General features: G+C 36.9%; 2 protein-coding genes and 2 long non-coding RNA genes across 8 annotated transcripts in view; 2 read left to right on the plus strand and 2 right to left on the minus strand.

Annotated features, from left to right (window-relative positions):
* GLRX2 (glutaredoxin 2) overlaps positions 1 to 7,897 on the plus strand; it is an 8,538-nt gene extending 641 nt beyond the window's left edge. For 2 of the 3 annotated variants that reach the window (XM_040453597.1, XM_040453598.1), the window contains exons 2-4: positions 3,805 to 3,868; positions 6,497 to 6,673; positions 7,607 to 7,897. In XM_040453597.1, the coding sequence (XP_040309531.1) occupies positions 3,806 to 3,868; positions 6,497 to 6,673; positions 7,607 to 7,741 (375 nt within the window). In that variant the 5' untranslated portion in view covers position 3,805 and the 3' untranslated portion in view covers positions 7,742 to 7,897. Of the gene's footprint in view, positions 1 to 80; positions 259 to 3,804; positions 3,869 to 6,496; positions 6,674 to 7,606 lie in introns of those variants that run through there. The other variant, XM_040453596.1, reaches the window with a different exon arrangement.
* LOC121016163 (uncharacterized) overlaps positions 1 to 10,613 on the minus strand; it is a 19,671-nt gene extending 9,058 nt beyond the window's left edge. The window contains exons 1-2 of the long non-coding RNA XR_005784138.1: positions 10,293 to 10,613; positions 4,289 to 4,297 (exon numbers count right to left, since the gene is read on the minus strand). This is a non-coding gene — a long non-coding RNA (uncharacterized LOC121016163). The remainder of the gene's footprint in view (positions 1 to 4,288; positions 4,298 to 10,292) is intronic.
* A 7,029-nt stretch (positions 10,614 to 17,642) lies between these two features.
* The window catches only part of RO60 (Ro60, Y RNA binding protein), a 21,125-nt gene continuing 11,734 nt past the window's right edge, over positions 17,643 to 27,033 (minus strand). For all 3 annotated transcript variants that reach the window (XM_040453599.1, XM_040453600.1, XM_040453601.1), the window contains 7 exons: positions 22,697 to 22,917; positions 22,051 to 22,197; positions 21,659 to 21,796; positions 20,772 to 20,888; positions 20,342 to 20,455; positions 19,918 to 20,064; positions 17,643 to 18,351 (listed from right to left, as the gene is read on the minus strand). In XM_040453599.1, coding sequence (XP_040309533.1) covers positions 18,199 to 18,351; positions 19,918 to 20,064; positions 20,342 to 20,455; positions 20,772 to 20,888; positions 21,659 to 21,796; positions 22,051 to 22,197; positions 22,697 to 22,917 — 1,037 coding nt within the window. In that variant the 3' untranslated portion in view covers positions 17,643 to 18,198. The remainder of the gene's footprint in view (positions 18,352 to 19,917; positions 20,065 to 20,341; positions 20,456 to 20,771; positions 20,889 to 21,658; positions 21,797 to 22,050; positions 22,198 to 22,696; positions 22,918 to 27,033) is intronic.
* On the plus strand, positions 19,078 to 20,151 carry LOC121016166 (uncharacterized). The gene is made up of 2 exons (XR_005784141.1): positions 19,078 to 19,122; positions 19,936 to 20,151. It is a non-coding gene; the product is annotated as an uncharacterized LOC121016166 (long non-coding RNA).

The following is a 27,033-nucleotide window of genomic DNA, read 5'->3' on the forward strand; positions in this document are numbered from 1 at the left end:
CTCCGGCCGCCCGGCCGAGCTGGCGCGCCGAGCCGCTCCCGCGCCGGCCCGGCCGCGCAGGCGACGGGCCTGCGCAGGTAGGACCCGCCGGCGGAGGCGGGCTCTCCGCGGCCGCGGTCGCCGCGCTCTCCGCTCGCCGCGGGCCGGCGCTCCGATCATGTCCTGGTGGCGTGCGGCGCTGTCGGGGACGCGGCTGATCCGGCGCGGGAGCGGCTCGGCGCGCCAGCTCGGCCGGGCGGCCGGAGCTGCGGCCTCCGGGTACGGGGTCGGCGTGGCGCGGAGGCCTCGCGGGGGTCTAGACCAAGCGGTGGGCGCGGGGGCCTCTTCCCCTGGCGCCGGGGTGGGGGGCCCTCGAAAGTGGCGGGAGCTCAGGAAGGGTGAGGGGAGAATGGTGCCCTAAGCGGTTGTGTAGACTGACGGCTCCTGTGACTCTTAGGATGGAAATACCCGAGTCGTGGTCACTTGCCCTCCCCTCCCCCCGCCCTCCCCGCATAATAAATTGGGATTTCAGATAAACAGAGAATATTTGTTTAGTCTTAGTGTATCCCAAACGTTGCACGAATCATACTTGGACTAAACAGTCACTTGCTCTTTATATGAAGTTCTAATACAATCTAGCGTTCTGCATTTTTATTTGCTAACTAAACCTGGCAAGGGTGCTGCAGGAAGTGAAGGAGCCGCTTCCTTGCTAAATGGCCAAGTGTTTGAGGATGGGGATTGTGACTTAGGCTGATGTCGCCTCTGGCTAGACCGAGGATTGCTTTCCTTGTACTTCCCCAGTGCTGTGGAGGATCCACTGCCTGGGCTGATGCTGTGTCACCCACAGGCCCGCGCCGCTGCTCCAAGGTGGTTCTGCCAGCTGGCATATCTGTGCCTGCCACGGTGCATCCATCCTTCTGTCTTGGAGTCTCTTTCTGCTTACTTGGTGTGGTAACTCCGACCAGTTCTGCAAGACTCCACAAACTTTTTTTTTTTTTTTTAATTTTTTTTAACGTTTATTTATTTTTGAGACAGAGAGAGACATTTCATGAACGGGGGAGGGTCAGAGAGAGAGGGAGACACAGAATCTGAAACAGGCTCCGGGCTTTGAGCTGTCAGCACAGAGCCCCACGCGGGGCTCGAACTCACAGACTGTGAGATCATGACCCGAGCTGAAGTCGGCCGCTCAACTGAGCCACCCAGGCGCCCCAGACTTCTTATTTTTAATGTTTATTTATTTTGAGAGAGAGAGAGAGAGAGAGAGAGAGAGAGAGAGAGAGAGAGAATGAATGAATGAATCCCAAGCAGGCTGCATGTGGTCAGTACAGAGTCCCAGGTGGGTCTCCATCCCATGAACTCTGAGATCATGACTTGAGCCAAAATCAAGAGTCCTACGCTTAACTGACAGAGCCACCCAGGCGCCCCAAGACTCCAGGAACTTTTGATTAACTTTATTGGCTAAGTTGGTGACCCACTTGGGAAGGTGCTAATCACTAATCACGTGGTATTAATTATTTGACTGACAGGTCCTTGGGTGTTTTTTTCCAATGATATGTATTCCTGGAGCATTTAGCATTTTGCCTACTTAGTACCTAGTAGGTGCTCCATAAATGTGTTCTGGCGAGTGGGTACATGAGTACTGAAGTGAAAAGTTGCTTGTGCACTTCTCAGTTGATGTCCTTTCCTTTATTGGGTAATAACTTTTGCCAAGCTTAACCAGAATTGGAGGAGAAAGTTGCTTTCCAGAAACTTATTCTTTTATTTGGGTGGGTAGAGGGTGATATTTCAGATGCATCTCCTAACTCCTCTCACTCCCCAAGGAAACTTTTCACAAGGAAAATTCCTGTGAAGGTTCTGTTGAAACTGCTTCAATAGTAAATATTGTAATAGATGTTTTGGGGATGACAATTAGATGTGGGACTGGAGATGAATGGAACTTGTTTTCTTAGTTGATAAACCAGACAGGTTGCTGATTTATTACATTAAAGCACCTTCTTAGGTCCAGGTCAGTGCTACTTACTGCCCCTGCCCCCCTTTTCCCCCCTGGTTTAGGCTCCAGGAACTCAGCCTGCTTTTTTCTTGATTTGCACCCTCTGCTGTCTTCCTAAGTTGGCTGTTGTCTTCCCTAGTTTGCTACTCCTAACCCTTTCCTGAGATAAGTGCACAGGCCCTTTTTGTTTTAAATATTTCCTTGCCAACCATTGGGAAGCAAGGAATAATAGATTGTAAACATTGGGGAGTTCTAATGTTATAATGTTCCCTTGGAGTGGTCTCTGCCTCTAACTTGTAATTACTGAAGGTGATGTTTGCTATAGCATCCTTATTCTAAGTGCATAGGCATGGCTATATAGATCAGTTACTCATCCTCCAAGGATAACATATAAAAATCTATTTTTTTTTAAAGTAAGTTCTATGCCTTGATGTGGGGCTGAAACTCACAACCCCAAGATCAAGAATCACATGCTCTACCAACTGAGCCAGCTAGATGCCCCCAACATTTAAATTTTAACACTCACAGTGAATGAATGAAATGTTTAGAGGGAGATTTTTTTTTTCTATCAAAACTTGAGTTTTGCAACATAATGGTAAGGAAAATATTTTTTGAAATATTTGAAGCTTCAATTCTTTATCTTACTCTCTTAATCTTTATATAATTTGAGTAATTCTCTTGAAACCTGGATTATTTTATGATTCTTTTGTAAGATTTGTAATTTTACTCTAATTAGTTTGCATCCGGATGCTGGATATGGTTTGGACAATGCAGTAAGGCCTGGCTGATGATGAAAGACAGGTGGATGGGTAAAGGTTTTAGGCATAGGCATAGAGATTTGGTGATACAAAACTAGTCAATTTTTAGTGACTATATTCCTGTTACAATGAATGCCCCTTTTACAAGCTCCCAGCAGCTAGGTTTTGGATAATAAATATCTAGAGGATCCCTGTAATTAGGGAATAATATTAGTAATGTTAAACGTTATTGAACATTTACTGTGATCAAGGCACTGTTCTACTTTTTATCAATTCATTTAATCTTCATAAAACCCTTTGATGCAGGAGTGACTATTATTCCCATTTTACGGATTGGGAAACTTGTAGCTATGGATGTTGTGGTTGAGATACCTTAGTTTCCTTAAAATCTTTGAATCTTTGTAGATTGTCTGTTTCACAGGGTGTGCATGGAGATTTAGCATGTTTTAACAAGAAAATGGGAACGGTATTTTTTTTTTTAATTTTTTTTTTTCAACGTTTTTTATTTATTTTTGGGACAGAGAGAGACAGAGCATGAATGGGGTAGGGGCAGAGAGAGAGGGAGACACAGAATCGGAAACAGGCTCCAGGCTCCGAGCCATCAGCCCAGAGCCCGACGCGGGGCTCGAACAGGGAACGGTATTTTTAAACTAATGGTCTTAGTTTAAATTTTTTTTATTTTTTTTATTATTTTATTTTATTTATTATTATTATTTTATTTATTTATTTATTATGTTTTAAACATAAGATCAGTCTTTAGGACAGTCTGTTTGAAATTTGGTGTTCAGAAATAAGAGTGCACCAGGCTTTAAACACAGTAAATGCTACTTAACCAAATAATTAAGGACATTAGGAGGCTAGTTAGAGAAGCACATAGTCCCTTTTGGTTTTAGTAAACAAATACTTTGTAAACTGATATTTTGTACTAATAATTAAAATTATTTTTTCTGTTTCATAGATTTGGATCTATATCTGCATATCAGGTTTTATTCAAATGGATCTTGTCTGCTATATTGTCTTTAATGATATGTTATCTTTAATGTTTAAAGCTACATTGCCTTTTAAAATTCTTTTTAGGATGGGGAACAGCACATCATCATCTTTGGGGACGTCAGCAACTGCTCCTGTGAATCAGATTCAAGTGAGTGATGTGGGAGATGTAGGAAAAAACTTTCCTATGTGGAAAAAGAATTATGTCTTACACATTTAATGTGCTTTTTCAGTATCCGAACTGACATAGTTCAGCAAATGAATTACTAAGTATATATTTTAAAATCTGCTCTCAAAATAATCCATGTGGCAGGAAAAGTTCTAGATCATTTTGGTAGTCACAATTTACGAGATTTATTATTAATAGAGCCTTTACTCCCTCTAAGTTGGATCTGTGAAGTTAGCTCCTCCTTTCCATCAGACCTAACTCAGGTCTACTTTTGATAGCAGTCAAGCTGTTTTTAGCTAGGGATCGTGTTTGATTTTGGCCTGGGAAGCTGTTTAACAGCTTTCTTCCCTAACAGAACTTTGTACGCTGTAGTTACTCTATAAATGATCCCCTCAGGAACACCGTGTGCTGCTGTGTACTATTTTCCTCTCTTTCACTGCAAGCCCCAGTTAATTTTGCCTCAGAAAACTTCTCTTGTGTGTATGTTTTTCTTCCCTTGTAGTCTACATCACATACTCATGTTTATCTTTCTCTGTTCTTCACCACCAACCACCACCACATACAAACATTTCTGCCTTTAATTTATTTGGCCAAAAAACAGCTGATGAATGTAACAGCAATGTTGGAAACCTATTGTGAGGGAATTGCCTCTTTGAAAAGAATACAAAATCATGAAAACTTAGCAAGGTTGAGCTTGAGAGAAGGTGAGAAGGATCACTCGAGGAACTGTCACCGTCATCTTGAGTTTCAACTCACTTTGGAATCTCTTCACTGTTTTTACTGCGTGTCAGCACCTGGGATGCTCAGCTCTCTCTAAATGACGGTTTCAGTGTGCCTATAACCTCAGGCAGCATGGTGGAGGAAAGAGCACACTGGGTTTGGTGTTGGGACAGGTTGGGTAAAATCCTAGTATTGTTAACTTGTCAGCCTCAATTTTCTCACCTATAACATAGATTCATTAATACATTTCCAGTGTGACTGGCTTTCCCCGAGACAGACTTCTTACTAAATATTATGAATAAGCAGAAGAGAAAGCATAAAAGTAGACCCATTTGCAGATAGCTAGACTGTGCCTTAAAATCCTTCTGACACCAAAGGATGGATGTACCTTTAGAATTACTTTGCCTGGGTACTCTACCCTTTGATTTTTGGCTTTCATCTGGAAGGTGTTGCTTATGACCCACATAAGAACAAGTTAGACAGATGCTTGGGTGCTAGACCTGTCTGTTCAGAATCTCTTGAAGGACCTGGGCATTCAAATATTTAGAGACAAAAAAGAAAACAAATTTCACAGGTGACACAAATGCATAGCAAAGTCTCATGGTCTTTGTGATAAAGGCCTGGAGAGTTGTTTCCAGACCAGGCTGATCTTAGAATCATCTGGGACATTTTTTTTTTTAATAGTTTCTTTTTTTTAAATTTATTTTCTAAAGTTTATTTATTTAGTGAGAGAGTGAGCAAGAGAGAGCACACATGCACAAGCAGGGGAGAGAATCCCAAGCAGACTCCGCACGGTCAGTGCAGAGAATGATGTGGAGCGTGAACTCACGAACCTTGAGATCATGACTTGAGCCGAAATCAAGAACCACCCAGGCGCCCCTTTTAAAAGTAGTTTCTGACTTCTGCATGAAACCCGTTGAATCAGCATTTCCGGTAGTGGGTTTTCCAGGAACAACAGTGTAAGAAGGCCTTATCAATACTGTAATAAGATTTTTTTTTTGTTTTGTCTTTTTGTTTTTGTTTTTTACTATAAAGATATACAGGAAGGAGTGGAAGTTGAGGGGCAGGTTGTTTTTTTTTTTGTTTGTTTGTTTTTTAAGCTTATTTGCTTATTTTGAGAGAGAACACAAGCAGAGGAGGGACAGAGAAGGAAGGAGAGACAGAATCCCAAGCAGGCTCTGCACCAACAGTACAGAGCCTGATACTGGGCTTGAACTCATAAACTGTGAGATCATGACCTGAGCCAAGATCAAGAGTCGGCTGCTTAACTGACTGAGCCACCCAGGTGCCCCAAAGCCTTACATTTTAAAGAGAAATCATGTGTCAGTCCTCACCATTAAAAGTTAAAGACGGTAAGGAGTTAACTTCTGAATACCTACTGAGTCTTTAAGAGGCAAGGTAACAGAGTTTAAGTGCCTGGACTGTAGAATTATACTTGCCTGGATTCAAATCCCAGCTTCCCAACTCTTATTAGATGAGGACTATGAGTAAGTCACTTAGTTTCCTCTGTGTCTCACTTTCCCCATCCATAAAGTAGAGATAATAACTGGACCTTATCTCAGGATTATAATGAGGCTTAAATGAGCTAGTAAAGGTTAGGTTAGCTAGTAAAAAGGCACACAGACATGTTTGCTGGATATGAATGTGCTGTGATTATTGTTATCACTCCATGCCAGCTTTCCATCTGTTACATCCTTTTGACCTAAAAACATCCCTTGGAAATGAATAATATTCTCAATATACAGATAAGAAAATAGATGATGGGGCTTAGTTTGAGCACTGTGTCATGAGACTCCAGAATCCATACCCTTTCCACTATAATCATGATTTCTTTCCAGGAGTTAATGCCTAGAATTAAAATAATTATTTTTTTTGTTTGTTTGACTTCAGGAAACAATTTCTGATAATTGTGTGGTGATTTTCTCAAAAACATCTTGTTCTTACTGTACGATGGCGAAAAAACTTTTCCATGACATGAATGTTAACTATAAAGTGGTGGAATTGGACATGCTTGAACATGGAAGTCAATTTCAAGATGCTCTCTACAAAATGACCGGTGAAAGAACCGTGAGTGTATCTTTGGTGGTGCTTTTCCCCCAGATAGGTGGTGACTTGGGTCACCTAGAGCCTGGACTGTCGTGTGAGGAAAAGTGGGCCAGGTGTTCACTCATCCTCTAAGAATTTTGTGTTGATAAAGAAATGGCAGATCTGGGAACAAGATTCAGAGACTGGATACAGCAGAGTTCATTCATTTTATTTTTATTCTTGGCGTGGTGTGTGTGTGTGTGTGTGTGTGTGTGTGTGTGTGTGAGTGTGTGTGTTTTGACTGGAAGAGTGGGGTGATAGTGTTGTCATGAGTGTTTGTGAATCCTTAAGGTCCTCCTGGAGCTCCTAAGATGAAATCCTTCCTCCCTTTACTTGAACAGTACAGACCAGGGGTCAGTCTTCAGGTACTGTGCTAATAGGAGTGCTTTAGTTCTTCATGTTTTTAGATTCCTGAAATTTGTCCAGTAATATGCATTTTTTTCAGTGAAATGCATTGTCAGGAAAATATACAATGTCGCCATTTCCCTTTTTGTGTCTGTTTGCATGGAAGATGTTTAATAGCATATCTTCCCTTTTAGTAAACAAAGAACCACCTACGAAAGAACCACCTAAACGTATAAACAATAACTATAGACTATTATTTTACCTTTTATATGCCATAGCAATTAGAAGGAGGGGCTTAAGTGTCAGATTGCCCTAGATTTAAATCTTAGCTCTGTCATTTACTATCATTGTGACTTTGGACAAGTTCCTGTGCCTCATTTCCCTCCAAAATAAGGCTAAAAATAGTACCTACCTCAACGGTTGTGAAGATTTAAGTACATACTTTGTAAAAGAGGGTAGTCTGACATCTGGTGTATAAAACTACCTAGAGTGTGAGGGTCTATTATTATGTGAAATGGTCTTATACTTCTAACAAGAGAGTGATGACCTAATCTTTTGTTTATCTAACAGGTACCAAGAATATTTGTCAATGGAACTTTTATTGGAGGTGCAACTGACACTCATAGGCTTCACAAAGAAGGGAAACTGCTTCCACTAGTTCATCAGTGTTATTTAAAAAAAAGTAAGAGGAAAGAGTTTCAGTGATGTAGGTGCTCATAATGTTGCTAGTAAAATGTTAGTGATTTAAAATGATCATGCCTGATAATGCCTTTTAAATGTTTGAGGATGTTTTAAAAATGTAAATTATCTTTATGGGAAAGTTCTAAAACTAATGAGCAATAAATTCCTGTGGAAATCTCTTCTTCCTACTTGCCAATTCTTGAGCAAAGGGGATGATATTTAAAACTAAAGGGAGTTGTATCAAAAGATGAGGAGAGAATGTATTTTATTAGGAATTTAAATATGGGGGCGCCTGGGTGGCTCAGTTGGTTAAGTGTCTGACTCTTGATGTCAGCTCAGGTCTTTATGTCAGGGTCATGGGTTCAAGCCCCGTGTTAGGCTCCACTCCAGATGTGGAGCCTACTTAAAAAAAAAAAAAAAAAGCCTTTAGGAATTTATATATGAATTTTACAACCAAGAGCTAGAAGCTAAGCATTTGGGATTCTTTATTCTGTGTAGTATTCAGAAGGAGTTAATTCCTTACCTTTTATGGCTTTCAGTGGTGAGGACTGCTTTGTAATTTTTCTCTTTAAAATGTAAGGTTCTCCCAGTTATGGTTGTCAGCTCAGTAGGGATATCCTTGTACTATATTGAGACAAACCTTCACACTTTGTACTTCTAGGGTAAGAGAAATATATTAAATTTGTCAGATGGAATGAAGTTTATTTCAGAGAAACCAAATTACTCCTTTAATGACTTAGTAGTTCCAGGGAACAGAACTGTACCTAAGGGGAAGAAATTATAAGGAGGAAGACTTCAGCATTTTATGAAAATGAACTTTTGAAATAGTTCAGAAATGTACTTGAGATTTATTGTAAGGTGGAAAGTTCTGCTTTCCAAACTGTATCAAAAGGGTGTTGGAAATGTTCCATAAGAGATCAAAGTATTGGGTAGGAGGTTAGACTGTCCCTCTAGTAATTTTTGATGTAGATAGTCTTCGATTCTGTGACTGATTCAAACTATATCTTAGTCGTAAGATATATCTTTTGGAAGTCTTATTTTAGAATAAGTAAAAATATTTTGGATACTTTATTAATCACATCCCTGTTTCAAGCTTATCAACAAGAGTTAAAAAAAATTTTTTTTAAATACTTATTTTTGAAAGAGAGCACGAGCAGGAGAGGGGCAAAGAGAGTGGGAGACACAGAATCCGAAGCAGGTTTCAGGCTCTGAGCTGTCAGCACAGTGCCTGACACGGGTCTCAAACTCACGAACCATGAGATCATGACCTGAGCTGAAGTCGGATGCTTAACTGACTGAGGCACTCAGGCACCCCTCAACAAGAATTTTTTAAGTGCACTTCCTAGGAAGCATTTTCCTGGCTGATCCCACAGAGTCACCAGGGCAGATTGCCAGATGCTGGGAAGAGAAAACAATGCACTGTAAGAGAAGAGTGCTTTTGCTTTCTGGTCTAGCTGGACCAAGGAATCTGGGATAGTTCTGCAGAAGACAGCTGATAGCTGTTTTGGCTATAAGTCATCAATGATGCTTCCTCCATGGACTTATTAAATTGCCATTAGGAGACCTTGATAAAACAAGAATTTGGACTATTTCATTCTCATATGGTAAATTACAATGCTGGAATGGAACAGAGAATGGAATGTCCTTTAGTCCTTTATTCTGCGTTACGTCATGAGAAATTTTACATCTGCTATGTTGTAAAATTTTTGTTAGAGAGTAGAGAAAATATACTTGTTACCTGTGTGTTATTGTAATTTATAATAGGAAATATGTATTTGGTCTTAATCCAATTCCTGGCATACAGCCCATAAAACCCTTGGAATTTGCTGTGATGAGAGCCATAAAGGGGTTATGTTAATGAGAAGACTTTTGGGAACGCCCGTAAAGATGGGGTCTGGTTGCCAGGAGAACCAACCCTGTGATTACAATGTAGGAACTTTCCTACACTTGTAGGAGAGGGAGAGGGACTGGACATTGATTGCCCTCATTGGCAAGTGATTTAACCAATCATGACTATTCGATGAAGCCTCTATAAAAAACCCAAAGGACAGGGTTTGCAGAACTTCCGGGTTGGTGAGCACGCGGACATTCAGGGAGAGTAACGTGCCCAGAAAGAGGACAGAAGTTCCCACCCTTTCCCAGTACCTTGCCCTGTATCTCTTTCACCTGGCTGTTCTTGCTGTGTGCTTTTACTTATTTTATTATTATTTTTTAAATGTTTATTTTTGAGAAGAGTGAGCGGGAGAGGTGCACAAAAGGGGACAGAGGATCTGAAGTGGGCTCCATGTTGACAGCAGAGAGCCTGTTGTGAGGCTTCAACTCATGAACTGTGACATCGTGACGTGAGCCAAAATTGGATGCTCAACTGACTGAGCCACCCAGGCGCCCCCCTTGCTATGTCCTTTTAAAATAGACCAGTAAATGGGGCACCTGGCTGGCTCAGTTAGTTAAATGTCCAACTCTTGGTTTCAGCTCAGGTCATGATCTCACTGTTCATGAGATTGAACCCCGAGTTGGGCTCTGTGCTGCCAGTGCAGAGCCTGCTTGGGATTCTCTCTCCCCCTCTCTCTACCACTTCCCTGCTAGCATGCTCTCTCTCAAATAAACAAAAAAGCCACACCAGTAATCTAGTAAGTAAAATGTTTCTCTGAGTTGTGAACTTTCTAGCAAATCAGTTGTCCCAGGGACTGGGTTCTTGGAACCCCCATCTATAGCTGGTCCGTCAGAATAACAGATGACAACCAATGTCAGGCAGATTGGTATCTGAAGTGGGGGTTTGAGGGGCAGCCTTGGGGACTGAGCAGCTGCCCTGACATGCCAATCCTGTTTGACCAAGGCTTTTAGTTTTTTTTCTAGTTTATTTTTTTCAAGGGAGACAGAGACAGCATGAGTGGGTGAGGGGCAGAGAGCGTGGGGACAGAGAATCCCAAGCAGGCTCTTAAGTGTCAGTGTGGAGCCTGACGAGGGGCTGAAACCCTTGAAACTGCAAGATCACAACCTGAGCCAAAACCAAGAGCAGGACGTTTAACCAACTGAGCCACCCAGGCTCCGCTCCCCCCCTCCCTCCACCCCCCTCCAAGACTTTTAGTTTTAACTGAAATGGGCTAGTTAACTGTTAACTAGCAGTTAACAGTGATTATACCTTCTCTTTTCAGAGAACATTATTAAGAATTTTTTTAAGTGTTTATTTTTGAGAGAGAGACAGACAGAGAGACAGAGCACGAGTGGGGGAGGGGCAGAGAGAGATGGAGACAGAATCTGAAGCAGGCTCCAGGCTCTTAGCTGTCAGCACAGAACCCGACACAGGGCTTGAACCTGTAAATCGTGAGATCATGCCCTAGCCGAAATCAGACGTTTAACAGACTGAGCCACCCAGGCACCCCCGTCTATTTAATTTTTCATGTTACGATATGAAAAATAAACTGTTTGCTGTAGCCTACCAATATTAAAAACATGGGCCATTTGTTTATCATTTTATCACTGATCAATTTATACTTGAATCAACAACATAGCTACTAGGGAAGCTGGAAAGCTGTTAAGAAAAAAAAGGGGTATTTTGTCTTAATGTATCTGGATTGTTTACTAATATAATAATTAGCATTTGAACAATATTTTTTAAGTCACGTCTTCTTGATAAGGTTTAATATTGCTAATTACTTCTTAAGTCTAGTTTTCTCATCTGTGAAGACATGTATAACTTGCGATCTTTCTTCATATAATGACAGTCATCTTGAAATAGAGAACTATAAAGTCAACAAAAATGTCCAAATTCTTCGTAGGTGCATTCTGATGTAACTTACTCTTTGCATAACCTACAGCTCAGATCTTAGCAGAAGTTTTATGGGAATTCAGAGAAAAAATATATGTCTGCATTGGCACTAAAACAAACTTTTTGCTGGCATAATTGATTTTTGGTGTTAACATCACTTTTCCCAAAGGCAACTCTGAGTAATTTTTTCATGAAATAAAACTATTTTAAAACTCCTTTAGAATGTGCATTTTGGTTAAATCCAGGGATCTACAAAAGAATCCTCAACCACATGTATCTTAAATATAATTATATACAATTAGAGGCATTATAAAGCCAGTGTTAATTATCAAACTTTAATTTCATCTTATTCAAGTATTATAACATTACTAAGTGCCTTAGCTTTTATAAGACATATAACCTTAAAATTCTTAGTTCGTTGAAGAAATAAAGACAATTATTTGAGGTGCATAGAGTTTATTTGGTGTGTCTATCAATTTCTACAATACAGTTGACTAGAAACCGTTCCCGCAGTGTGTGTCTGTACCCCATGTCTAAAATGATGTATTCAGTATGGCATTTTGCAAGGCTAGAAAAGGAGAGAAAGTCAAAATTTCACAGTATTGGTGAAAACTTTTATCATGAAATAAATTTAATTCTTTAGTATTTCATCCATTTTCTATCAGAAAAACAGCAAAATTACATTGTTAGGTATATTATTTACAGTGAAAACTTGGAAGACTCAACAAAGCATCAGTAAGTTTATCAACAGAGCTAAGAACCCTCCCACCCCCCTTTCCAGGGTCCCTTCCTTTGAAATGAAACTTGTATAAATCAAACTTTGTATCCTTAAGCACCAGCTTGACAATTTAAAGTTTTCTTTCAATTTTATAAAATATTCCTGCTTTGAAAGGCAAAGTGAATGTAAAAATGTGAATGTAATTAAACAAATCACTGGCCTGGATACTCTATTGCAACAATTGCAATGTTTTACAACTGTATTCACTTCTTTGAATGAATTTGCTTATAGGCTTGAAACAGTATTTGCCTTTTGTTTTCAAAAATTCCCTCAAAAAATTAATCATTTTTGAAACTGTACACCTGTATTTTTCATTCATGGTGTTTAAATATGCAGCTTGGTCCTTGGAGATTATGTTACATAAAGTCCAGCTTCTTGGATAGTTTGTTATACCAAACAATAAAAAACCTTAAACTACCACAAAATATTAGTGATGTTAACAGTCATGTATGTAGAACTTATCAGTGTACCCAGATTATCCTATTAATAGGTGCTTAAACTACTAATGTACAATCAGGTTATGAAACTCAACCGTTAAATTTCCATTCATTATGCAATGAAAGCTCTAAAGACCCTCAGAGTTCCTGTACTTCAGAAACACTAACACTATTAAGGCATTACTTAATGAACAGACCCTATGGAAAGTAACTAATATGCCTGTTGGAGAGCTAGTCATATTTTAAGGCAGTCAGAAGATTCATTTTTTTCACTTTAAGGCTCTTACATACTTAAATGTTATTCTATGCAGGCATTATTCTGTGTAATTTAAATAGTAAGTGGTCATTTATGGAAATCAAAGCCTTTATATAAAGCAAATGGACAGTTTCGAACTAGATTATAACACCCTTCCCCCAACCAATTTTTTTTAAAAAGAGGATTTCAATCCCTTTGGAGAATTTCTTCATTATCAGAAGCTGGCAATAAAGTTAGAAAATGTAACTCAAATGCATTACAAAAGCTTTGTTTAGTCATACCAAGACACATTACGTATAGTCCATATTTAAAATAATAGAGCAACAGAAACATTTTTGATTACTATTCATTGTATAATATTTTAAACTTAATTTGGCTGTATATAGATTCTAAAGTTTACATTGCAAATAAAGCCTAATAAGTATTTTAAACATGTTTCAATATTCATCAATTTTATGTGGTAATAATAAATAAAATAGCAAGGTTTTACCTCATTTACTACCTCAACCATCCAAGTGTTCATTAAGTGAAACCAGCAGAAATGTAGTTAACTTACCATTTGTTTTGTTCAGTTTTCTTACTGAACTTCTAAAAGTACAGAAATCTAAATATATTTTAAAATTAAGTATCAATTGTGTTCATAAAGTTAATATGATACATGGTGGTGCTAAATTAAATAGAAGCAAAGGGAAAAATCTCTTTAGGCTCAGAAACAGCTCTTGTGTATTTCCATTGTATTTACAAAATTCATAATCATTGAAAATAAATGCCTTAATTGTAGTAATAGGATGTTGCAATGTAACTCCTTCAGTTTATTTTTCTACCAATTTCCAATATAATTTGACACTTTCAGGGTTTAGGAAAATGTGTCACATTATAATTTTATTCAAACAGTATGCTTAACTACATTAAATTTCTACATGAAAAAATATTACCATAGAATTTTAAATTAACTTCCTAATTTTTCAAAAGCAAATAAACTTACCAATTAAAGAAATGTTAAATGTGAATACAAGTTATTTACAAGATCTTTTATGCTACAAAAGATGTATATATAAGCTCAGTGAAGTACTTAGATGAAAGATTTGAAAGTGATCATTATATGGGAATATGAGCATGGAGATGTGCTCAGAGTATTCAGTTAATTATTTTTCTAAGAGCAAATTAGATCTATAATTGCAAACAATGGCTGAATAATCTTACCCAAAGGCCACAAAATTTCTGCAAACATCTAACACAAAGGATATACAATGTAACTTGATTTGGGGAGAAAACATACTAATCCAATTATTGTTCCTAGAGACCTGCCCATTATTAATTTGAAAAAATATGATCTTAAATCTATATTGAGCAAATGGAGATCTGCAAAAAGATTCATCCCAAACCTAACTATGTGTGATTTTTGTGTCATTCATTTTATTACCCAGGTGAGAGCAGGATGAGAGAGGACACAAATGTGAGAATAAAGTAATTTTAAAAGAAAAAATGAGGTATAAAAGTAATTTTCCAACAAATAAGATTAGGGAGCAGATAATAGGAAAATACTAAATAAAATCTGTACAGTAAATACAACTAAATTCATAGTGTTATCTTTTTTTTTCTTTCTAATTCTTCCTTGTGTATGTTTACCATGAGCTCGTATGACATTTCTCTAGAGAGGATACTGCCTTAACCAGTCACCCCAAACCTGTGGTATACAAGAACAGAAATTCATTTTTGGTAACTTACTGTAAGGGCATCACTTTTTAAGACATTTTTCTTTGTGGGTATGAGATCTTTAGGTCAAATTATGGCACTTCCAGTAAGTGATCACAATGATTTCCCTTCAATTACGGTTTAGATGTACTTTTAAAAATGTTCTGAACTGAAATGTCAGATCCTCTGACTCATTCAGGAATTGTGCCTTAAATTTCCAGAACGATCTTATGTTATTTCTGCAAAATCTCATAAAATGAGGGGAAAAGCCTAACGAAATTATATTCTATCATTTGTGGATTTACCTGTTAAAAGATTAATCAAATGCTTATTAATAGTTTCTTCACTTAGACTATAAGTTTGTTCTTCTAGGTCTATCCAGGTGGATCTGAGACTCGGAATATGTTCCTTTCTCTTGACCCGAGAATACGGACTTCTTAGTCAACACTCACCTTCACTATAATAAACGTTTTTCTTTCACATTTTCCCATTCAGAACAGGAAATTTGTTAAAATGACAAATTACTGAGCCTACTGAATATTTTTCTAAACATTTGTTCAAAATATGTTAACTCCTGTGAAGAATGCTTTTAATTAAAAAATTTCTAATTTGTATTGCAAGCCCTCCTCCTAATTTAAACTTCTATATAGATATTAAATAGTTGATTCTTCTAAGATCCAATCATCATCTAGGTTACATTTTTAAGATAACAAAATTGGTAAGTTAAATTGGTTGTCTACATTCACATAGTAAGTTAGATAAAGCAAGAGGTTCTAAAGAGGTAACACTAAATTCCACTCACTGGCATCTTCCTCACTAATGTTCCCATAAAACTAAACTAAATAATATATAATAGTGTTAATGGAATTTTAAGGAGGTTTCAACTAATAAGGAATGGTAGGATTTTAAGATTAGTTTTAGTTTCACTAATTACAACTATATCCTGAAAATATTTACATATTTTCTAGGAAATAAAGTTTAGTTGTTTTTCTTAGGATTGATTTATTTTAAAAGCAACATTTCCATAAATGTTAATGTAGCAATAATCCTAAAAGTAATTCAGAAAATAAAACTTCTTTATCCCTTGAGTACATTTTACTCATAATGAGGTAAAGTTTTAAATTTTTTTCTATAGGACTATGTTATATATAGCAACACAAGTTACTAATTAAGACATTAATTGTGCTTGAGTTACTATGAACTATAAAAGTATACATGTTCACAATTTGTGTTTCTACTACTAAACCAATCATATATATACATTATTTCCTAATACCTAAAAAGATAAAAGTCTTGAATAATTTTATGTCACCCATTTTGTAGGGAGATGAATTCTGGAATGGGAATGAAGAGCCCAGATTGCTAGATTTAGTGCTCCAAAGCCATACTCTCTTAGACCTTGGATCCCTAGGCTACAGATAAAAATTAACTTTTAAAAATTTCTAAGGTTTCTTCCAGCTCTAAAACTTCATGATTTGAAAATAAAGTTACTTTCTATAATGGCCTCCTTTATATTTTTTTTCTTCCCTAAATCTTACCCTAATCCAGTTAATTGTATGTATCTAAATATTTCAAAAAGGTGACATCTAATCTTCTCTGATGGACTGAATATTACTGTTAGCTTGTGAACACCTAAAAGCACTATATGACCAGTACATAACTGAAGGAAAGAAACTTTTATGCTTTATTCCAGTTAACATTTCTATTAGGAATAAAGTTAGATCATGTTGTCATTTTTAATTTAAGATCTTGGGTTTACTTTGAAACTCCAAATACTATTATATAATAGGCTCTTTAAACTTTAAATTCAATCTGAACATATATTTTAATGTATCAAATGTAGCTAACACCTTACATCCAATGCTTGGCAGAGTGACACCAGAAGCAAAGTATAGAGGTGGTGGTGGGGTGTGTGCACTACTTTGCTGACCAAAAAAAATCTCAGATAAATCATACTTGCAAACTGCTACCAGCGGAATGGCTACGTAATAGAGCCAGCATTAGTATGTCAAGTAAGTTTGAAAGGGACGATTTTGTTGTCACTTCCAGAGCCCAAATTTCTTATAAAACAGAAGATCTCTTCACAAATTCTAACACTACTAAAGTTTCCCCTTGGTGCTCCAAACAAAACCTGTAATTCCTAAGTACACAAAAGGCCATAATTTACATTTACTAGTCTGCTTTCCCATGACAGTGAGAAGAGCATTATAAATCCTCAATAAATCATTATTATGAAAAGTACATAAATATTGAAGTTTTATGTTCTCTTAAACAACCATGATATAATTATGAGCAGAGATATTGGCATTTCAATAGGTTAAACCACCCCAGAAAGAAGGGACATTTGCTTAAGAAAATAATGCACTTCAGTGTAGTGAAAAGGTTTATACACAAATAAAATAGAAAAAAATTTTCTTACAGACTAGAGATAATGTTACTCAAAAGTTGACTTTCAAACCTGAAAGACCTAGCTTGCTTTATTATATTTTTTACACTGTCAAAAAAGAAATGTTTTGTCACAAATGAATGGACAAAAAGATATGTCACTGACATGTTTACAATTAGGAAATATCTAAAACCCATTTACAATTGGCTAAAAAAATAAAGGTAATTAGAATGATATTTATTTTAAAGGAAAAAGCTAATCTGGTTATAGTTGAGAGTCTAATGGTCATACTTTCAGATTTATGAGTGGGGGAGTTAAATCATTAAAACATTGTATGTCCTTTTCATTTAAGAGTGTGAGAAAAAAGTGTAATTACATGTGGATATGTTACACCGCTCACAGCAATAAAATGCACCAAAACAAACAAAACGTAAACCAGATAGACCCTCACCTGACACAAACTTTATAGTCTCTTCTCAGGGGTCTCCACCATGTTTCTTGTTAATGTTAACAATCCTACAAGTGTAAAAATATCAGATTCAAAGTATCTTTTTCATTGAGTATGAAAGCTGCTATTTATGTGATCTTAGAAAACTCCAAGGAATCTGTAAAACTCATTCATAATTTAATCAAATGTCTTTTTTTTTTTTTAAAACCCCTTGGTATAAAAATTTACAGATGAATTTCATATTCCATCACAGTTACATGGTCCAGTGCATTTCAGAGTATTTGGACATTACCAAAGCTGTCCTTTTCCAATGCAAACATTGAAGAAAATTTTAAGCACTTCTCAAACAAGTGACATGATGTGGAACTACTTACACTTTTGGCTCTTACTTCTTTTAAGTATAAATGTAATTATTAACCACAGCAAAACTGTTTGACTATTTTATGGTATCTATCAATAAGAAGTTCTCTGTTAGACAGAAGGAGCTACAGTGTATGCTGAAGCTATTTCCCAAGAGCTAGTTTAGTAGACAGAACTTTGGGCTCATCTTATTTTTCCTTCCTTTTTGTTTTTGTTTTTTGGTAACATACGCACATCCTATACTATCATCTTATCATCACTGGATTAAGTAAGATCAGTTGGGAAGTAGCTACATATTTTTAGCGAGATCACTGATGGCAACGGACCTCTTAGATCATGCTGGTGCTTATGGTTAAATCACATCTAATGTGAAATTTCGAATTACATCCAGAGCTCCGGTATCAAAGCCACACATATCCAACATGCCTCTATCATCTGGGTCTGCAATGGTAAAACCATTTGATGTCATTCCACAAACAATCAATTTAGCTGGAATGTCCATTTTCTGTAGGAAGATCAAAATACATATTAAAAAATTGTATGCAAGCAAAAGCAAATAACCTCCAAAGTTAAAACACTTCAAATTCTATCTAGCTTTTCATTACAAAGTCAATCTTTTTTTTTTTCTCCATAAAATCTGTTCATCTTTCAGTCAGACTCTGTGATTTCAGAAAAACAAAAAATAAAATTGTGTGAACAATCTGCCTGAAATTCCTGCTTCTGTTCTGTGGGCCAGAGTACATTCCTGAGCAGCCTAGAGACTTTCTACTTATGAAACCTGTCAGGATTACTTGGGGGCATCAGATATTTTTACCAACATATCAAACAGTGGGGCCAATGTGTGTGGGTATATGTAAAGAGGTATTTCCTGATGATTAACAATGTTAGATCTATGATTTTATTATATATATAACATACACATGTCACATGTAAGACCCTGTTCTCTATAGCTGTAACTTAAGGTTAAAATAATTGATTTTTGGAGAAAGCCCAACAATCACTGAGTATGCACTATGTCAGAAACTATAATTAGCTCTTTAAGTAATTTATCTAATTGTTTTAACAACTCTAAAAGGTAAGTAGTACTACTTTTTTAAAAAGTTTATTTATTTTGTGGGGGGAGGGGTAGAGACAGATGGAGAGAGAGAATCCCAAGAAGGCTTCACGCTGTTAGCACTGAGCCTGACACGGAGCTCGAACCCACAACTATGAGATCATGACCTGAGCCGTAGTCAAGAGTCAGATGCTTAACCGACTGGGCCACCCAGGCACTCTGGTGAGTAGTACTATTAACTACTAAGACCTATACTATAGTAGTAATATACTACTATGACATACATCAGTTAAATAATTTGCTTAGATCCACAATGGGTAAAAGAGACTCAAAACCCAGGTTGCCTTGACTCCAAATTCTCTTCTCTCACTTGTTCTCATACTTATACATCAGAATCCCTAGGAGAGTTTTGTTAAAACACAGTCTGACTCTCCAGTTTCTGATTCAGCAGGTCTCCTATAGGGTCCAGGAATTTGCATTTCTAACAAGATCCCGGGCCAAGCTGCTGGTAGGAAAAAACACCTTTTGAGAACCGGAGCTCTTCAGCAATTTGTTTCTTTTTCCAGTCACACTAGCCATAATTCAAGTGCTCAACAGCCACATGTGACTAGTAGCTACCACAATGGATACTGGAGATAACATTTCCATGATTTCAGAGAGCTCAGTTGGAGAGCACTGGTTAGAACAAAGAAGCAACCATAAAACTTAAAACAGAGATTATAGCTTTGCTTTAATTTTATGTCATCCTTTAACAAAACTCACAAATGATACTTTATTTTGATTGTTACCAAAAGCAGTTTAAAGAGGATGTTTTTAGTAATGTATAGAATTGGAATTAGTTGAAATAAATCATGTATGTATAGCCAATACTTTTTATTTCAAGTGCTGCTGCATTCAGAACTGGCGTGTATTCCTATACAAAGCTATAGACTTATCTTTGGTATCAGTTTTTGGAAAAACAGTGAATATTTGAGAACTGTGTCTTATTTTGGGATGAAAGAATACTTAAAATGTTACCTTTCGATACTCCCTCAGAGCAACAGCAGGATGGACACTTCCAGCAAAGGTCTCATTATCAGTGAAGACAATGAAGACATCAGCAGCTGTGTTTGTCATTTGAGCCCAGATCATCGGAAGAGAGCAATCAGTTCCACCTGCTGGGATCTAATGCAAAACAAAAACATGGATTAGAATAACAGTGCCCTAGTTTCCATACTGAGATGTCTGAAATAATTAAATATTTAAAAATACTATTTTTTACATTATCACTTTACTTAGAGCCAATACACAGACCTTCTCAAAGTGTGTATTTTTATTTTGTGTTCATGAGAAATTGAGATGAAACAATTTGTTCTCATGAATTTACTAGTATCAGTCACGACATCAATATAAGATTATTATATAACACATGTTAAGTAAACTTAATCAAACTGTTCTTTACCTGATTCATAGCCATTAAAACCTGTTGTAATGTCATATCTGTAGTCACTGGACAAGGTACCATTTCATCTGAAAAAGCAACTACATAAGAATCTTTTTCTGTTCGTGTGACAACCTGAAAAATTCAAAGGTGGTAAATTTTAGCAGATTAGGGTAAAACAAATACAGTATCTTGAATTTCTTAAAATTCATCTTTGAAAGCTTTATAAATATACCTACATTACCATATGCATACAGTATACTCAAAACTTTATTTTTAATTATATTTAGATATGAAGTATTTAACTGAAATAAAAATGTGCCAGATAAAATGAAATGACAGAAACAAATGAAAATATAATCCTTGATCATTATCTACCTTCATAGTTTTGTCCCACATTAAACATTTTTTAGGGTGGCAAAAATCCTGAAATGGCCTTAGGGGTTCTCACCATACACATTGCTGCTGCAACTGTGCTAGCGTTGAGCACACTGCCCAAAACTCTTTGGTTCATCGATGCACTGACGTCGACAGCCAGCAAGAAACGCTTTCCAGTAGGCTCCACTGTCTAAAGAAAACCAAAACAAATAATTATGAAAAACAACCATAGAAATTAAAATTAAATTTCTAAAACTCGCATTTACTTATCTTTCACTCAGACTTCTAAGATAACAGGTCTTATTTTTGATTTACCAATTGACAAGTATTTGAAAATGTCTGGCCTTTTTTTTTTTTTCTTTATTCATTTTTGAGAGAGAGCAAGAGGGAGACAGAATCCGGAGCAGGCTGCAGGTTCTGAGCTGTCAGCACAGAGCCTATTGTGGGGCTCGAACTCACAAACTGTGAGATCATGACCTGAGCTGAGATCAAGAGTCAGATGCTTAACCGACTGAGCCACCCAGATGCCCCTAGTTGCTACTATTTTGCTGAATGGCCAGAATATTTTAAAACCAAAAATTTTAACTTATGGCTTTAATGTAGGATTTTCAGTCCTAAAAAAAAAAAATCACTTCCCATAAAGACAGAAGAGATGCCCTACTGATTAACAGAATGACAGAGGACCAAGTCAAAGGACTCTACAGGAATAAAAAAATTTAAATTTGGTATTTCAAAACTTATCAAAATGATAAGATAATTGGGTATCATCCAAAGGTGAGGAGAAATTCTTAAGCTTACAATGTTAACTATATATCCACATTTACATGAGCTATGGAAAAACACATGAATATCTAATCAAAAATGGTTAAACTATAAGTACCATCTTTAAAATGTGCTTTTATACAATATATGAAGTCCGAATTGGGTCATTTGTTATGAAATGAAAAGTCAAACCATTACCTTAAATGTTTTATAAAAAGCAGTATCCAGAGCTTTCAAAATTTCTTCATCAGGGAGCCACTTCAGTTTTCCTCTGAGCCCATGACCTGTTTTATAAGTTTCTGATGCAATTAAAACATGAAATGGATGTATGCGAGCCTAGAAACAAGACAGAGACAAAAAGAAAATCAAAAATCAAATGAAAAATACTCATTATGTCTTTAGGTTTTGTTATTGTAGCTAATAAATAAGTTTCATAAAGAAAAAATGAGGACATATTAATCTTAGATTTCAAAGTCAAAATGAAATTTGGTATGATAAGTTTCAGAACACCTAAAACTCTACTGACTACAGTTCCAAAACTTAGGTGCTGACTTTTTCAATTAGTAGTAGCTAACAAAGGCAATACTTACCTTTTTTAACAGCTTTTCATTACACAGTTTTTCACATACTAAAGATACTTCTGAATTTCCTGGTTCAAGCACTGAATTAGCAGTCATCTTTCCTAGATTCCTTAGTAATGCAGTAACAGGCATTTCTTGTAACAAAGCCTTCCATACCTATTGCAGTAACATAGATTGAAATGTAAGGAATTGAGAGGAAATGAATCAATATGTTAACTGTATAATATTAAGAATATATTCTTTAAGGTTTTCTTATGGGGTTCAAAGTATTTCTAAAATAAAAATTTGTGTGCATTGGTCAAAGACTTATCAAATTAACTTGCTCTTCACTAGAGTAAGAAAGTGAAGTCTATTTTACGAAGGAATCACATAGAAGAATTTTATTTCTTTTTAATTAACAAGGCAAATTAACCAGCCTTTCTGAAGCAGAAATAACACTTAACTGAATGCAAACTCCATCTGGACATTGTATTAAGTGTTTTAAATAAATATTAATCTCAAGATATATTTTAGATTTTTGTTAAAAAGAACTGAATGTATAGTTATCCATATAAATCACATGTCATAAATTACTTTTATACATAGCATAAATTTTAATACCTGATACATATCAAATTACTCATGCTTAATCACATGTATACTATAAGCCACTTACCTCTTTAGACTTTAAATGATTTGTTAGAAGATGTTCCCTAACTAATCGATGCTCTTCTATTAGATGAATGACTTCCAGTTCATCTTTTGTGCGTTTCACTTTCTCTACAGCCTCCAGATACTTTAATAATTTTTCAGTCTCCACAGAAAGTGCTTTTTCTTTATACAATTCATGGACTTCTTTCCAGCCCTTTGTAATATATTTGGTTACAATAGCAAGTCCTTTAAGAAAATAAAGAAGTCAAAGAGCATGAGAATATGGTATGGGATATACATAACTAGACACAGAGGAGCTTAACCTTTTAAGCTGTGAGGCTGCTTTCTGTGATATAACAAACACATTCAAGCCAATGGAGTCAAATGATTTTGCTTATCCATCATAATTGTTTTAAAAGAAGCTCTGGAGAAAAGTCTCTTATACCATTAGTCATTTTATGATAAACCTTTTTTTTTCTTTTTGAGACACCACCATTAGAAACTTGGGTAGACAATACCTATCTCAGGTTCACAATCTCAGAAAATTCACAAAAGTACAGATCTGTCTCAGTTAATCTCCTTTCACTTGTCCCTTTCTGCTGCTAAATAAATAAGCATTTATAAATAGCAGAGGTAAGTGGAAGTGGACAGTTAGGTAGGTAATTTGTAATTTTTTAAAGATAAAGTATTACAGTCCAAATTAAAAAAAGGAAAACAATGTGTTCATTTCTTCTATAAATTCTTAAAAAAAATTTTTTTTAATGTTTATTTTTGAGAGAGAGAGAGACAGCGTGAGTTGTGGAGAGGCAGAGAGAGAGGGAGACACAGAATTGGAAGCAGGCTCCAGGCTCTGAGCTGTCAGCACAGAGCCCGACGCAGGGCTCGAACCCACGAGCTGTGAGATCGTGACCTGAGCCGATGCTTAACTGACTGAGCCACCCAGGCGCCCCATCTTCTATAATTTCTTTTTTTTTTTCAAATTTTATTTTGTTTCCATTTTCTGATTTTTATAAATTTTTTTTTAACGTTTATTTATTTTTGAGACAGAGAGAGACAGAGCATGAACGGGGAGGGGCAGAGAGAGAGGGAGACACAGAATCGGAAGCAGGCTCCAGGATCTGAGCCATCAGCCCAGAGCCTGACGCGGGGCTCGAACTCACGGACCGCGAGATCGTGACCTGAGCTGAAGTCGGACGCTTAACCAACTGAGCCACCCAGGCGCCCCTATAATTTCTTTTAATAGTTGAAAGAGTTCTTGATTGCGGGGCTGAGGAAATTTGGGTTCTAGCCTACATTCTGCCAATAGATGGCTGTGTGATCATTCCAGGCCTTAGGTTTTACTTCTGTAAAATGTGGAAGGGGAGATTTGAGTTATCACACTCAAAAAGGTCTATGGGGTAAATGTTGGTAAAATAAACAAATGGGACAGGTTATATAATAAAGAGTGGTTAAGACTATGGGACTAGAGGGGTGTCTGGGTGGCTCGGTCAGTTAAGCGTCCCAACTGCTGGTTTCCACTCAGGTCATGATCTCATGGTTTGTGAGTTCGAGTCCCACATGGACTGATAGCACGGAGCCTGCTTGGGATTCTCGCCCTCTCTCTCTACCCCTCCCCTACTCACGCATGCTCTCGCTCTCTTTCTCAAAATTAATACATAAACTCAAAAAAAGAAAAAAGACCGTGGGACTAGTGAGTATGCCCTACAAATGTTTTAGTGAAGTTTTGGCTTAGTGCTGCCAAAAAGGGTATTTTCAAAAGTATCCAGGATAGGTATTTTTATGTATCTTCTGATTTTTTAAAAGTGGTATTAGCAAAGAACTCATTTTTTTTCAACGTTTATTTATTTTTGGGACAGAGAGAGACAGAGCATGAACGGGGGAGGGGCAGAGAGAGAGGGAGACACAGAATCGGAAACAGGCTCCAGGCTCTGAGCCATCAGCCCAGAGCCTGACGCGGGGCTCGAACTCACGGACCGCGAGATCGTGACCTGGCTGAAGTCGGAGGCTTAACCGACTGCGCCACCCAGGCGTCCCTCATTTTTTTTTCTAAAATATTGTGCAGGCCAAGTAAAATCCATCTCTAAGGCAGATTGAGCTTATGTGTTGTCCCTAGTCTCTAATTTAAATAATTTGATCAAAAGTCAACGTTAGTATGTAGAAACTTGTAAAGTACTGTGACTTGTTACCTTCCAGATTTTAGTACAAAATCTTATATTGCCTTAAATTACTAAATGTTTCATATGTAAGCATGTCTTCTATTTTGTCTTTCCAACTAAAATAAAACTTTCTTAAAGGCAGTCTTCTTATTTTTATCATACCCAAATTCTATGGTGGCCACACAGTTAAGTACACAATAAACACCTGATTAATTAAATCATATTTTGACTTGTTTTATCTGTTTTAAATACACATTTCGGTCAAAATATTAAAATTTTACTTATTTGGGGGGCGCCTGGGTGGCTCAGTTGGTTAAGTGTCCGACTCTTGGTTTTGGGTCGGGTCACGATCTTGTATTTCCGGAGTTCAAGCCCATCCATGTCAGGCTCTGTGCTGATAGTGTGGAGCTGGCTTGGGATTCTCTCTCACCCTCTCTCTTTGCCCCTCCCCTGCTCACTCTCTCTCAAAATGAATAAACTAGAACTTTTTTTTTTTAAATAAAATATTACTTACTTGGTGGCTTAGAGTTTGATTCTAAATTCTTTTCACTCTGAGAAGCCTAGGGATCTCTTATGCCTGAACATACTGTTATGACCGCCAGATTTTAAGTATGAGTTCTGCCCTCAAAAAATTTAGAATTAAAGAATACTGTCTGTGGGAACAAGTTTAGGAAACATTTACTAATTCTTCATTTTATCAACCAAGAATTCAAAACCCAGTATAACCATTTGCACAAATTCAGAAACCAATTTTTCCAATTAGAACTAGCACTTAGGTCCACACCACCATCTCGTGTCTCAACAGACAAATAAAGCTGGATCCCTACATTCTTCTCATACTGAATCAAAAATTTAAAAGTAAAAAATTAAAGCATGAATATTTTAAGGAAAAAACACAGGTAAATATTTTTATGACTTTATGTTGGAAAAGGCTGCTCTAAATCTAACAGAAAACAAAAATCTATGAATAAAAACACGTAAGTTTCATTACATTAAAATTCCAAACTTTAGTGTGCCAGAAACCCCAATCAAAAAAATTGACAAAGAAAAAAAGGGGGAAAAGTGCATGATAACATGTTATTAATTCCTAAGTGTCCCAAATTCTTAGAACAGTGCCCATCCATAGTAGGTGCTCAATAAACTGTTGAATGAATAGTGACTATCAATATTAAGAACAGCAACTCAATGGATAAAAGGGCAAAGATACAATATGCTCCGCAACAAATTACAAATCAGCAGCAGCACATGGAAAGATAAACTTTTGCCCACAAACACAAATTCAAGTAAGGTATAATTTTTCACCTATCCTATTGGCAAGGATTAAAAACCACTGGTAATAGTCACTGTTCAAATGTCAGGAAACTGGCCACTTCTACATACTCTTTGTGGGTTTAGTCTTTATAAAAATATTTAAGTTATACACACTTTTTCTCTGTATTTTTGTAATAGTATGAAAACCCAGAAGCTACTTAACTGTCTTCAATGAGACTAAATAAATTATAGCGTATTCATTCAATGGTATATTTGCAACTATTTCTACTGACTTGAAGAAAGACCAATCTGCTTTTAACTGAAACAAGGTCTAGGGGCACCTGGGTGGCTTAGTCGGTTAAGTGTCTGACTCTTGATTTCGGCTGAGGTCATGATCTCACAGTTTGTGGGTTCAAGGCCCACACTGGGCTCTGTGCAAACAGTGCAGAGCCTGCTTGGGATTCTGTCTCCCTCTCTCTATGGCCCTCCCCTCCACCTCAAAATAAATAAACATTAAAAACAAAACAAACAAAAAAACCCAAAGGAGGTCTATAAAAAAATTTTAAATAAAACAACGTATTTTAGGAAAAATCTGGACTAATATACAATGTATATAGTAATTTCTTTTGAGAGGCAGGATTCTACTTTCTGTATTATATTTTTATGTATTATCCAGCTATTTAAAACAAGCATGTAATTTCTAATAAAAAAAACAAAACATCCAGGTGTTTGTATATGTAAATATTCGCAACAATTTACTGCTTAAATTTCATTTTAAAAAGTCCACTCATGGGGTGCCTGGGTGGCGCAGTCGGTTAAGCCTCCGACTTCAGCCAGGTCACGATCTCGCGGTCCGTGAGTTCAAGCCCCGCGTCAGGCTCTGGGCTGATGGCTCAGAGCCTGGAGCCTGTTTCCGATTCTGTGTCTCCCTCTCTCTCTGCCCCTCCCCCGTTGA

This window comes from Herpailurus yagouaroundi, unplaced genomic scaffold (genome assembly GCF_014898765.1).
Source record: "Herpailurus yagouaroundi ecotype Mexico unplaced genomic scaffold, PumYag 209, whole genome shotgun sequence".
Classification (NCBI taxonomy): Eukaryota; Metazoa; Chordata; class Mammalia; order Carnivora; family Felidae; genus Herpailurus; species Herpailurus yagouaroundi.